The sequence below is a fragment of the Cottoperca gobio genome, chromosome 13 (genome assembly GCF_900634415.1).
Source record: "Cottoperca gobio chromosome 13, fCotGob3.1, whole genome shotgun sequence".
NCBI lineage: Eukaryota > Metazoa > Chordata > Actinopteri > Perciformes > Bovichtidae > Cottoperca > Cottoperca gobio.
Window position 1 is genome coordinate 24922181 of NC_041367.1, and position 13613 is coordinate 24935793.

The 13613-nt window shown below is 46.3% G+C and overlaps 1 protein-coding gene across 5 annotated transcripts in view; it reads left to right on the forward strand.

Annotated features, from left to right (window-relative positions):
• The window catches only part of clip3 (CAP-GLY domain containing linker protein 3), a 28663-nt gene that overhangs the window by 9205 nt on the left and 5845 nt on the right, over nucleotides 1–13613 (forward strand). For 2 of the 5 annotated variants that reach the window (XM_029445674.1, XM_029445678.1), the window contains exons 4-14: nucleotides 1766–1859; nucleotides 2218–2379; nucleotides 2837–2955; nucleotides 3327–3563; nucleotides 8324–8374; nucleotides 8557–8692; nucleotides 8781–8942; nucleotides 9055–9189; nucleotides 9509–9632; nucleotides 10554–10621; nucleotides 11019–11091. In XM_029445674.1, coding sequence (XP_029301534.1) covers nucleotides 1766–1859; nucleotides 2218–2379; nucleotides 2837–2955; nucleotides 3327–3563; nucleotides 8324–8374; nucleotides 8557–8692; nucleotides 8781–8942; nucleotides 9055–9189; nucleotides 9509–9632; nucleotides 10554–10621; nucleotides 11019–11091 — 1361 coding nt within the window. The remainder of the gene's footprint in view (nucleotides 1–1765; nucleotides 1860–2217; nucleotides 2380–2836; nucleotides 2956–3326; nucleotides 3564–8323; nucleotides 8375–8556; nucleotides 8693–8780; nucleotides 8943–9054; nucleotides 9190–9508; nucleotides 9633–10553; nucleotides 10622–11018; nucleotides 11092–13613) is intronic. The other 3 variants (XM_029445675.1, XM_029445676.1, XM_029445677.1) reach the window with 3 other exon arrangements.

Sequence of the window (13613 nt, forward strand, 5' to 3'; positions counted from 1 at the left end):
TTAATATTAATAAAGCCAGCAAGTAATAATAATAAATAAATAATAAACAGAATTGAAAGCTGCTGCAAAATAACTTCCAAACAGATTGTTAAAAGCATAAAGGGAATGTATTATATATTATATTATTATTAAATATTATATTTCTTCCCTAAAATGTTATAATTTACTTTATACCAACCCACAAGGCGTCCTTTAGCGTCTGTATGAGTGCACCAAGCTTTTATATAACTCCAATGTATACCCATCTGCAAACACTCTTTCCACCCTAATTAACGCGTATCTGCACGTGTTTTAAATGTGGGAAAACCTGCTAAAAATAGGCGACAGACTCCATTTCTATTGCCAGTAGACGAATATGCCTTTCTTTTTATTTCTGGCGTGTAATGTTCAACGTCACAGACGCGCCGGCCGGCACCGGAAGCAGGGTTAGTAAACAGTTAAAAAGTTACGGTGGTCATGTTTTCATCACTGCCCATAAATAGAGTCATATGTCCCGGGAATTAATTCTGATTGTCACCTTTTTAACCTGGTAGATTCATCGTGTCCCATAATGTGGGAGTCCCCACAATGTCAGTAATGCAAATACACACACACACACACACACACACATGGTGACCCAGTTAAAATGGCTGCATGTATTTTAAAAGAGAGAAAGTGGTGCAGAGGAAGAGAGAGGCTGTAATATGACTCAGCAGGAAGCTGACTCATCCTGGGGGAATAAAACAGTGACATGACAAAAACACACAGTCGCTGACGCTTCAATCATCTTCCTCCACAAAGTTGTTTCTGAATATCATTATTTGATTTTATTTGGCGGGTAATCATTCTTGTAAACTATATAATAGAGAGGTTTGTTCCAGCAGTTAGAAAAACTAATTCAGAATCAGCTTGACATTGTGTAATAACACAACTAATGCTGCGTTCATGTCATATCGTTCAGACTGTAAATACGGGCGTTGGCGTGGGAAAAATAGTTTTCTGACAGCTTCAATATGTCCAACTTGAAGAGAAGAACAAGAATTGACAAACTGACACCTTACAGTAAATTCAGTTTAATAAAAAGTATTGAGTTTCATTTGATAACAAATATGTAAAACAAAACAAAAAAGCAAATTTAGGACCAATAATAATTACAAATAATTATCACATATCAACTAGAACAGGACGGTCCAATTTCCCTAGTTGAGAAGTCGTTCTTTGGAAAACATGGACGCTACAAAGAAGATGTTTTATATTTAAATACTTGATTAAACAACATGTTTGTTTCAGAGTTGTTGTTCGGACTTGAGTCAATTTTCTGATTATTCCGACACCGCTTGAATGCAGCACAAATGCCCGATCAAACAATGTTAACGAAAGAGAAAAGTAATGTATCCGCTAAATGGAATGGGTTCTTCCCTGGACCCTGATGCACCCTCCCACCAAGTTTCATGAAAATCAGAGCAGAAATGTTTCAGTGATCCTGCTGACACAGACAAACCGAGTCAAAAACAGAACTGGAAGAAGTGGAACGTTGTGTTTGATTAGCTGAAGACAAACCCTGGATGCTAAATTAGCCAACAGGGAAACGACAATTTCCTTCTGTTACTAATGTTGTACGACAGAAACTTAAGCTTTATTGAGACGCTGTTGGGACCGATGCAGGACTGAAACGGTAGCTTGCATATAAACAGTAAGTGTTATATCTGAAGTGTGTGCGCTGAACCCAGAACAAAATGGTGTCTCTGAACTTTCCTTCGTGTCTCTCTTTGTTTTCCCGCCTCAGATCCTGAAGCGCGGTTGCCATGTGAACGACCGCGATGGTTTGACGGACATGACGCTTCTCCACTACTGCTGTAAGGCCGGAGCTCATGGAGTTGGTAAGAAACTTATTTATTATGGATCAAAACAGTCAGTTTTCATACGGAAGATTACAACAAAATATTATCTGATTTCTTCAGAAAGTGCAAAACTTGTTCACACACACACACACACACACACACAAATGATGCGTTGCAGGATTTGATAGGAAATCATAAAAAGTTTCCACTTTGCATTTTCTATTACTTTCTTTGTTCTGCTGTGAATCATTTAAATCACAATAAAGTTATGAATCTTGACTCTAATGAGCAGAACATCTGTTCAGTGCTCAGGGCGCCTCGATGTGTGTGTGGTGGGGGGGGGGGGGTTGCTTCCTGCTTCCTCCTCCTCTCAGTTGTCTCTCCTCTCTGTGTGCAGGCGACCCGGCGGCCGCGCTGCGTCTCAGCAGCCAGCTGATCACTCTGGGCGCCGACGTGAGTCTGAGGAGCCGCTGGACCAACATGAACGCGCTGCACTACGCCGCCTACTTCGACGTGCCAGAGCTGATCCGAGTCCTGCTCAAAGCCTCCAAACCCAGAGGTACACACACACACACACACACACACACACACACACACACACACACACACACACACACACACACACACACACACACACACACACACACACACACACACACACAGGAAGTGATATAAGAACTAATTTCTTCTTTTTTTCATTCGTATCCACGATTTGCTCTTATGTTTTACTTCTCGTTCTCATGGTCCACACACTGTTTCTCCAAAGCAAGAAAACACAAGTTTTACATTTAAGGAACTTAAAAAAACGCATGAATATCATATAATTAAATTTAGATTGTTGTATGTTTTACAGTAATTATAATAATTGGGTTATTAAAGAAATACTTTTGGTCCATAACAACCCTTCATCTTACAAACTGCTCTGAGATGTTTAACTTATCTGCACACAGCTGCATTTATAAAGGCGGCGTTACCTTCGCTGATAATGAACTATTCACCTTCTGTCGCCTCCACAGTGTTGAACTCCACCTGCAATGATTTCCACTATGGCACAGCTCTCCACATCGCCGCCTCCAACCTCTGCCTGGGTGCAGTCAAATGTCTGCTGGAGCACGGAGCCAACCCCATCGTCCGGGTAAAACAACACTTTACTTTAATGTATTCACACTGAATTACAGCTGCAAAGATGTATCGATATATTCAACGGCAACTATTTTAATCATCGATTAATCGGCTGGAGAAATTCTTTAAGAAAAGAAAAGTACTAAATCCGTGCGACCTCAGAGCTGAACGTGTTCTCCTCCAGTGTCCTTCAGCTCCAGACTTGTTCCTCCAGTAAAGGTTACTGAGATACCTGTGGTTTGATCTGTCAGAAATAAGAAATAATCGGCCACAACAAACCTCTCACATGGAAATATTCTCGATATCTTCACTTTAAATCCTTATTTTCAGAGAGATAATTGTCTATAAAGATGTCCGCCCTTCTTCCTCTCCGTCTCTCTGCAGAACGATAAGGGCCAGGTTCCAGGCGAGGTGGTTCCCGACCCGGTGGACATGAGTCTGGACAAGGCGGAGGCCGCCATGGTGGCCAAAGAGCTGAAGCAGCTGCTGCTGGATGCCGTCCCGCTGAGCTGCAACCTGCCCAGAGCCACGCTGCTCAACTACGACAACGTCCCGGGAAACCTGATGCTGACCTCGCTGGGGCTAAAGCTCGGGGAGCGCGTGATGCTGGAGGACATGAAGGTCAGAGGCTCTCTGAGCAACAGGGATGTTCTCAGGCCGTCCACTAAACGCCCTTTACTGACGAGGGGAAGAAAAGCTTCACTTAACAAAATGTTTACTTCAAAACCAATCTCTTCTAAAAGTGATTCTTTAATACGTGGTACCCCGGGTCGGGAAGCATTAATGTCTTATGAACGGACGTTGAAAGTGTTTGAATTTATATATTTGGTGCAATAATTACATCACAGTTCATTTAGCTGACGCTTTTGTCCAAAGCGACAATAAGTACAAACAATCCTGAGGAAGCAGAAAGAATCCTGCAGGTACTTCAGCTTCAGACAGGAGCAGAACAATAACTTCAAATACGACAAATATAGTGCAACAGACAGAAACGAAAGAATACAAATTCAACTATTAGCTACAAATAAGCTTAACCAATAGAAAGAATAGAAAGAAAAGCAACTTAAAGCAGCTTGAATCTGCTTTAAGGGATAGAAAATAAAACATTTTGAAGCTCTGCACTAATAATAATAATAACTATAGTTATATCTGTTTAAAGAAATATCAGTAATGCTCTCTTTTAAATTCATCATTCATCATATTTTGGTCTGGTGAGGGATGCAAATCTTTTAGCTACTTGCATATTTTACCAGCGTTTAGTAAATGCTGCTAATTGTGTGCCCTGCGCCACATATAACGTGCTATAAGTATAAACTCGTAACGACGCTGCTGACTCCGTTCTGAATACTTGAGTCGGACTGGATTGGACGTCACGTCACACTTTAACAAAAGAAATCAAATGAAATGAGCGTTACCGACCTCGCTGTCTAAGCTAGCAGCTGCAATTAAATTCTGCATTTCATAATTAAAACTTTTATTGGTGGGATGTGGTTCTACATGATTTATTTCCTCTGGTCTTGCTTTTCACCTTTACTGTTCTTCCTCTGGTGTTTTCTAACCACAGAGTAGATGTTTACACGCGTACGTGAAGGTCGTGTGAGATGTGTTGCAGGCGTGTTAAGGCTGATTTATAGTCGTACGTAGACTCAACACAGTGCCTACGCCGAAGCCTCCACACACGTCCCAACACATTATTATTATTATTACTATTATTATTATTATTATTATTATTATTATCATTATTATTATTATTACTATTATTATTGCTATTATTATCATTATTACTATTATTATTATTATTATTATTATTATTATTATTATTATTACTATTATTATTATTATTGCAGATCCTTCAGATTTCTGTTTTGTGTATGTACATACTTAGTGGGAACTGGGAACCGGGAACCATCACCTTATCGTGGTGGAGAGGTTTGTGTGTCCCTATGAACCTGAGAGCTGTGTTAGGTAGGGTCTCCCAAGGCAAATTGGTCATGAAAAAAAAAGGGAAAGGAAAGGAGAGACCCTGCCCGGAGGAAGCCCGGGGCCCCCGTCTGGAGCCAGGCCCAGAGGGAGGGCCCGACAGCGAGCGCCTGGTGGCCGGGTTTGCCACGGAGCCCGGTCAGGCACAGCCCGAAGAAGCTACGTGGCCTAATATCCATCCATCCTGTGGGCCCACCACTCATGGGAAAAACCGCTGGGGTCGGGTGCGCTGTCACACGGGTGGCAGTGATGGTCAGGGACCTCGACGGACCAGACCCGGGCAGCAGAGGCTGGCTCTGGGGATGTGGAACATCACCTCTCTGTGGGGGAAGGAGCCGGAACTAGTGCGGGAGGTGGATCGCTACCAGTTGGATCTGGTGGGGCTTACCTCTACGCACAGTCTTGGTTCTGGAACCGTACTCCTGGATACGGGTTGGACTCTATTCTTCTCCGGAGTTGCCCAAGGTGTGAGCCGTCGGGCCGGGGTGGGGATACTCACTAGCCCCCGGCTGAGCGCCGCTACGTTAGAGTTTACCCCGGTGGACGAGAGGGTCGCCTCCCTACGCCTTCGGGTTATGGGGGGAAAAACTCTGACTGTTGTTTGTGCCTATGCCCCAAACCGCAGTTCGGAGTATTCGGCCTTCTTGGAGACCCTGAATGGCTCCAGTAGGGGACTCCGTAGTCTTGCTGGGAGACTTCAACGCACACGTGGGAAACAATGGAGACACCTGGAGAGGCGTGATTGGGAGGAAGGGCCTCCCTGATCTAAACCCGAACGGTCGTTTGTTGTTGGACTTCTGTGCTAGTCATGGAATGGCCATAACAAACACCATGTTCGAACATAAGGATGCTCATAAGTGCACGTGGTACCAGAGCACCCTAGGCCAAAGGTCTATGATCGATTTTGTAATTGTATCATCTGATCTGAGGCCGCATGTTTTGGACACTCGGGTGAAGAGAGGGGCGGAGCTGTCGACTGATCACCATCTGGTGGTGAGTTGGATCAAGGGGTGGGGGAAGACTCTGGACAGACATGGTAAACCCAAATGGGTAGTGCGGGTGAACTGGGAACGTCTGGAGGAAGCCCCTGTCCTAGGGATCTTCAACTCACACCTCCGCGGAGCTTTTCAGACATCCCTGTGGAGGTTGAGGGCATTGAACCTGAGTGGGCGATATTCAAAACCTCTATTGCTGAAGCTGCGGTGATGAGCGGTGGTCTCAAGGTCTTAGGTGCCTCAAGGGGCGGTAACCCTCGAACACCGTGGTGGACCCCGGTGGTCAGGGAAGCCGTCCGACTGAAGAAGGAGTCCTTCCGGGTTATGTTATCCGGCAGGACTCCGGAAACAGTTCCAGGGTACTGAAGGACTAGAAGGGCGGCAGCCTTTGCCGTGTCAGAGGCAAAGCAGCGGGTGTGGGAGAAGTTCGGAGAAGCTATGGAGAAGGACTTTCAGTCGGCACCAAGGTGCTTCTGGAAAACCATCCGGCACCTCAGGAGGGGGAAGCGAGGAACCATCCAAGCTGTGTACAGCAAGGGTGGGACCCTGCTGACTTTGACTGAGAAGGTTATCGGCCGGTGGAAGGAGCACTTTGAGGAACTCCTGAATCCGACTAACACGCCCTCTATGGTAGAGGCAGAGCTGGAAGCTGATGGGGGACCATCGTCAATTTCCCTGTTGGAAGTCACTGAGGTAGTCAAACAACTCCTCAGTGGCAAAGAGATCTGTCCAGAAATGCTGAAGGCTTTGGGTGTTGAGGGGCTGTCTTGGTTGACACACCTCGTCAACATTGCGTGGAAGTCTGGGACAGTGCCTAAGGGTTGGCAGACCGGGGTGGTGGTTCCCCTATTTAAAAAGGGGGACTAGAGAGTGTGTGCCTACAGGGGTATCACACTTCTCAGCCTCCCTGTTAAAGTCTACTCCAAGGTACTGGAAAGGAGGGTTTGGCCGGTAGTCGAACCTCTGATTGAAGAGGAACAATGCGGAATCCGTCCTGGTCGTGGAACAACGGACCAACTCTTCACTCTCGCAAGGATCCTGGAGAGGGCCTGGGAGTACGCCCATCCGGTCTACATGTGTTTTGTGGATCTGGAGAAGGCGTATGACCGGGTCCCCCGGTTGATACTGTGGGAGGTGCTGCGGGAGTATGGGGTGAGGGGGTCACTTCTGAGGGCCATCCAATCCCTGTATGCCCAAAGCGAGAGTTGTGTCCGGATACTCGGTAGTAAGTCGGACTCGTTCCCAGTGAATGTTGGCCTCCGCCAGGCCTGCGCTTTATCACCAATCCTGTTCGTGATTTTCATGGATAGGATATCGAGGCGTAGTTGTGGAGGAGAGCGGTTGCAGTTTGGTGACCTGAGGATCTCATCGCTGCTCTTTGCAGATAATCTGGTCCTTATGGCATCATCGGTCTGTGACCTTCAACAGTCACTGGATCGGTTCGCAGCCGAGTGTGAAGCGGTTGGGATGAGGATCAGCACCTCAAAATCTGAGGACATGGCTCTCAGCAGGAAACCAGTGGATTGCCTACTCCGGGTAGGGAATGAGCCTTTACCCCAAGTGTGGGGGTTCAAGTACCTCGGGGTCTTGTTCGCGAGTGAGGGACGATGGAGCAAGAGATTGGCCGGAGAATCGGAGTAGCGGGGGCGGTATTACAGTCACTTTACCGCACCGTGGTGACGAAAAGACAGCTGAGCCAGAAGGCGAAGCTCTCAATATACCGGTCGATCTTCGCTCCTCCCCTCACCTATGGTCATGAAGGCTGGGTCATGACCGAAAGAACGAGATCACGGGTACAAGCGGCCAAAATGGGTTTTCTCAGACGGGTGGCTGGCGTCTCCCTTAGAGATAGGGTGAGAAGCTCAGCCATCCGTGAGAGACTCGGAGTAGAGCCGCTGCTCCTTTACGTTGAAAGAAGCCAGTTGAGGTGGTTCGGGCATCTAGTAAGGATGCCACCTGGGCGCCTCCCTAGGGAGGTGTTCCAGGAATTTCCAGCTGGGAGGAGACCCCGGGGAAGACCCAGGACTCGGTGGAGAGATTATATCTCCTCACTGGCCTGGGAACGCCTCAGGATCCCCCAGTCGGAGCTAGAGGATGTGGCCCGGAGAAGGGAAGATTGGGGTTCCTTACTGGAGCTGCTGCCCCCGCGACCCGATCCCGGATAAGCGGTAGACGATGGATGGATGGATGGATGGATGGACACACTTAGTGGGACATTTTGAGTGTAAGCTTTCTCTAAGTGACCCCTGCCCTAGAGTATTTGGCATGTCTGTACTGCGCTGTGCTGTTCCCCTTAACACCTGTCAGAAAAAGAAGCTTGTTGCCTCCTGCAGGACGGGTTATAGTTGTTTTGTGATGGCTTCACACCTTCACCCTGTATGAGCTCTGTGTGTTCTCACTGTGTAGCTCCAGAGAGACCTGAGCAGAGACGACAGCCCGGCTGCAAACCTCAGACAGGTTGGTTAAACCGGGCGGGTGCTGGCTGAAACGTGCACTAACTGAACTTCCTACACCTCTCTGTCTGACAACATGTAGCGTCTCCTCCCTCCCCCTTCATTCCACCTGAGCGGGCCGATGGACCTCTGCTGTCGTGTTTCCAGCCTCATGTTTCCGGATGTTTGTCTCTGTCTCTCTCTCAGTCCGGCACGCTGAGGTTTTGTGGCACTACAGAGTTCGCCAGCGGTCAGTGGGTCGGCGTGGAGCTCGACGAGCCGGAGGGGAAGAACGACGGCAGCGTGGGCGGAGTGCGCTACTTCATCTGCCCCCCGAAACTGGGTAACAGCTTCCTCCTTCTTCACGACTCCGAGAGGTAGATTATAATGATAATAACTATAATGCTTTTGTCTTTTCTTCTGCCTTGCAGGGATCTTTGCTCCAGTGTCAAAGATTTCTAAAGCTGTAGAGCAGGCACCTTCATCGGTCACCTCCACCCCACGGACCCCCCGCATGGACCTGGCCTCCCGCCTCGCCGGAAAGACCAAGAAGGAGAAAGTGAAGAAGGAGAAGGAGAGAGAGAAAGGTAAAGGTAAGGTTCTTCTTCTTCTCCTTCTTCTTCTCCTTCTTCTTCTTCTCCTTCTTCTCCTTAAACAGAACATGTAATCCCTGACTCCTCACGTTTGTCTGCTGTGCGTTCTCAGCCCAGAAGAAGAAGAAGTCATCAGTAGCCAGTCTGGACCCGGAGGGACTGAACGTGGAGGTTGGAGATCAGGTTCTGGTGGCCGGACAGAAACACGGCATCGTCCGCTTCTACGGCAAGACGGACTTCGCTCCAGGTCAGTCTGCTGCGCTTCATCCTGCAGAACTCAATCCACAATACAAATATAGATATAACATAATCTATCGCACATGCTTCCTCTTCGTTGGACAAGTTTCACATTATCTACAGAAGGTTTGGATTATATTTGAAAGTCTCCGAAGCCTGAACCTGAAACTAATTTACCTTCATCTTATTTATTCCTGTTAGTTTTCAGTTTCAGTTCCGGACAGTATTTCTCTCTGCTCACTTCACCATAGTAACCGCGCTGTGGCCGCAGACGTGTTGTGTTTTCCTTCAGTCCTGAGACAGTGTCCACGGCGTTCGTGTCCCCGCAGGTTACTGGTTTGGTGTGGAGTTGGACCAGGCGACAGGAAAACACGACGGCTCGGTCTTTGGAGTCCGTTACTTCAGCTGCCTGCCTAAATATGGAGTGTTTGCTCCGCCCTCTCGCGTCCAGAGGTAAGCCCAAATATAAAGATTAAAGCTTCTCCAACTGTATGATGGCGCTTTAAATCCCCAGCACTGTTTATTAATGAGTTCATATAAAGAATGACAAGAAGATTCATTTTGAAGTTGAATATATATTAGTGCCTCTGAGATAAAGTAAAGTATCTGTACATTATAATACAGGTATAGTTAGGATAAGATAGGTGGTCTGAGTCTTCTTCTTCTTCTTCTTCTTCTTCTTCTTCTTCTTCTTCTTCTTCTTCTTCTTCTTCTTTTCCTCTTCTCCTTCTCCTTCTTCTCCATCTTCTCCTCCTTCTTCTCCATCTTCTCCGTCTTCTTCTCCTTCTTCTCCTCCTTCTCCTCCTTCTTCTCCTTCTTCTTCTTCTCCTTCTCCTTCTCCTTCTTCTCCTCCTTCTTCTTCTTCTCCTTCTTCTTCTTCTCCTTTTTCTTCTCCTTCTTCTCCTTCTTCTTCTCCTTCTTCTCCTTCTTCTTCTTCTTCTCTTTCTTCTTCCTCATCCTCCTCTTCCTTCTTCTTCTCCTTCTTCTTCTCCTTCTTCCTCCTCTTCCTTCTTCTTCTCCTTCTTCTTCTCCTTCTTCTTCCTCCTCTTCCTTCTTCTTCTCCTTCTTCTTCTCCTTCTCCCTCATCCTCCTCTTCCTTCTTCTTCTCCTTCTTCTCCTTCTTCTTCTCCTTCTCCTTCCTCATTCTCCTCTTCCTTCTTCTTCCCCTTCTTCTCCTTCCTCATCCTCCTCTTCCTTCTCCTTCTTCCTCCTCCTCTTCCTTCTTCTCCTTCTCCTTCTTCTTCTTCATCCTCCTTCTTCCTCATCCTCCTCCTCCTCTTCCTTCTTCTTCTAGAATTTGCTTCTGTAATAGGAAGATAGAAACCTTAAGGACAGGAAGTTATTTAATCCTAAACGTGTTTCTGTGCTTGTCAGGATCGGAGGCCCTAAAGACGGCTCGCAGAATGAAATCTCTCTGGTGAAGAAAGTCCACCAGGTCTCCAGTAAGTATTTCTATTTTATTATTATTGTGTTTTTTTACAACATGGTTTTCATAGTTTTGGCTGCGTTTCCTCCGTCAGTTATAATAAAAACAATTACCTTTATAATAACAATTGGTAATAATAAACTTTATTTATACAAAAAAAAAAACATACGTAAATGTGTAATTTAATTTAACTGGTGCCTTGTTTTTATGCTTCTATCACTGTATTCATATATTTATTTTTATTTAGCTACACTAAATAAATTTAGCTATAAAAATAATAATCAAGAACAAAAGCAAAATAAATCAAATGAAAAGTAAATTTGATCAATATAAATAAACATATATAACTTTAAATGAACAGTTTCATGATTCACATCATTAAGAATATTAACGTGTGTGTTTGCGTCCTGCAGTGTCGCAGCCGAAGCGTAACTTCAACACGATGCGTTCTCCTAAAGACCTGACCTCCGAGAACTCCATATCCAGGTAATTATAAACATGTCAACATTCTGTCACGTTGGGGTTGAAGGTAAAGATGGAAAAGATCCTAAACGCTGTTTAAGCACTTTAATTAAATATGTATTTTACTTTTACTTACATTTTATGGCACTTTCAATGTTGTAACGATGTTGAGCTCCGCCCAACTACAACTGTACAATGTTATTTACGCACTAATGTAATAATAATATATGAAATATAAAGTCTTTAGACATTTTACTCAAAGACTTTTACTTGAGAGACAAATTCTCAATGTAGAACTTTAATTAGTAAAGAAGTATAATTTATTTAGTTTGTTTATTCATTTAATAGACATGCACAGTTAAAGAGAACATCAAGGGAAAGTTACAGGACTTATTTCCATTGCGCTCCTTCAAATCAAATCAAAATCAAATTTATTTATATCGCCCAATATCACAAATTATACATTTGTCTCAGTGTTTACAGACTGTACAGGATACAACACCCTCTGTCCTTAGACCCTCTGTCCTTAGACCCTCTGTCCTTAGACCCTCTGTCTTTAGACCCTCTGTCCTTAGACCCTCTGTCCTTAGACCCTCTGTCTTTACACCCTCTGTCCTTACACCCTCTGTCCTCAGACCCCCTGTCCTCAGACCCTCTGTCTTTAGACCCTCTGTCCTTACACCCTCTGTCCTTAGACCCTCTGTCCTTAGACCCTCTGTCCTCAGACCCTCTGTCTTTACACCCTCTGTCTTTACACCCTCTGTCCTTAGACCCTCTGTCTTTAGACCCTCTGTCCTTAGACCCTCTGTCCTCAGACCCTCTGTATTTAGACCCTCTGTCCTTACACCCTCTGTCCTTAGACCCTGTGTCTTTAGACCCTCTGTCCTCAGACCCTCTGTCTTTAGACCCTCTGTCCTTAGAACCTCTGTCCTTAGACCCTCTGTCCTTAGACCCTCTGTCCTTACACCCTCTTTCCTTGGACCCTCTGTCCTTACACCCTCTATCCTTAAACCCTCTGTCTTTAGACCCTCTGTCCTTACACCCTCTGTCCTCAGACCCTCTGTCCTTAGACCCTCTGTCCTCAGACCCTCTGTCTTTAGACCCTCTGTCCTTACACCCTCTGTCCTTAGACCCTCTGTCCTCAGACCCTCTGTCCTTAGACCCTCTGTCCTCAGACCCTCTGTCTTTACACCCTCTGTCTTTACACCCTCTGTCTTTACACCCTCTGTCCTTAGACCCTCTGTCTTTACACCCTCTGTCCTTAGACCCTCTGTCTTTAGACCCTCTGTCCTTAGACCCTCTGTCCTCAGACCCTCTGTATTTAGACCCTCTGTCCTTACACCCTCTGTCCTTAGACCCTGTGTCTTTAGACCCTCTGTCCTCAGACCCTCTGTCTTTAGACCCTCTGTCCTTACACCCTCTGTCCTTAGACCCTCTGTCTTTAGACCCTCTGTCCTTAGAACCTCTGTCCTTAGACCCTCTGTCCTTACACCCTCTGTCATTACACACTCTGTCCTTAGACCTTCTGTCCTTAGACCCTCTGTCCTTACACCCTCTGTCCTTAAACCCTCTGTCCTTACACCCTCTGTCTTTAGACCCTCTGTCCTTAGACCCTCTGTCTTTAGACCCTCTGTCCTTAGACCCTCTGTCCTTACACTCTCTTTCCTTGGACCCTCTGTCCTTACACCCTCTGTCCTTAAACCCTCTGTCTTTAGACCCTCTGTCCTTACACCCTCTGTCTTTAGACCCTCTGTCCTTACACCCTCTGTCCTTAAACCCTCTGTCCTTACACCCTCTGTCCTTAGACCCTCTGTCTTTAGACCCTCTCTCCTTAGACCCTCTGTCCTCAGACCCTCTGTCTTTAGACCCTCTGTCCTCAGACCCTCTGTCTTTAGACCCTCTGTCCTCAGACCCTCTGTCCTTAGACCCTCTGTCCTCAGACCCTCTGTCTTTAGACCCTCTGTCTTTAGACCCTCTGTCCTTAGACCCTCTGTCTTTAGACCTTCTGTCCTTAGACCCTCTGTCCTCAGACCCTCTGTATTTAGACCCTCTGTCCTTACACCCTCTGTTCTTAGACCCTGTGTCTTTAGAACCTCTGTCCTTAGACCCTCTGTCTTTAGACCCTCTGTCCTTAGACCCTCTGTCCTTACACCCTCTGTCCTTAGACCCTCTGTCTTTAGACCCTCTGTCCTCAGACCCTCTGTCTTTAGACCCTATGTCCTTACACCCTCTGTCCTTACACCCTCTGTCCTTACACCCTCTGTCCTTAGACCCTCTGTCTTTAGACCCTCTGTCCTTAGAACCTCTGTCCTTAGACCCTCTGTCTTTAGACCCTCTGTCCTTACACCCTCTGTCCTTAAACCCTCTGTCCTTACACCCTCTGTCTTTAGACCCTCTGTCCTTAGACCCTCTGTCTTTAGACCCTCTGTCCTTACACCCTCTTTCCTTGAACCCTCTTTCCTTGGACCCTCTGTCCTTACACCCTCTGTCCTTAAACCCTCTGTCTTTAGACCCTCTGTCCTTAGACCCTCTGTCCTTACACCCTC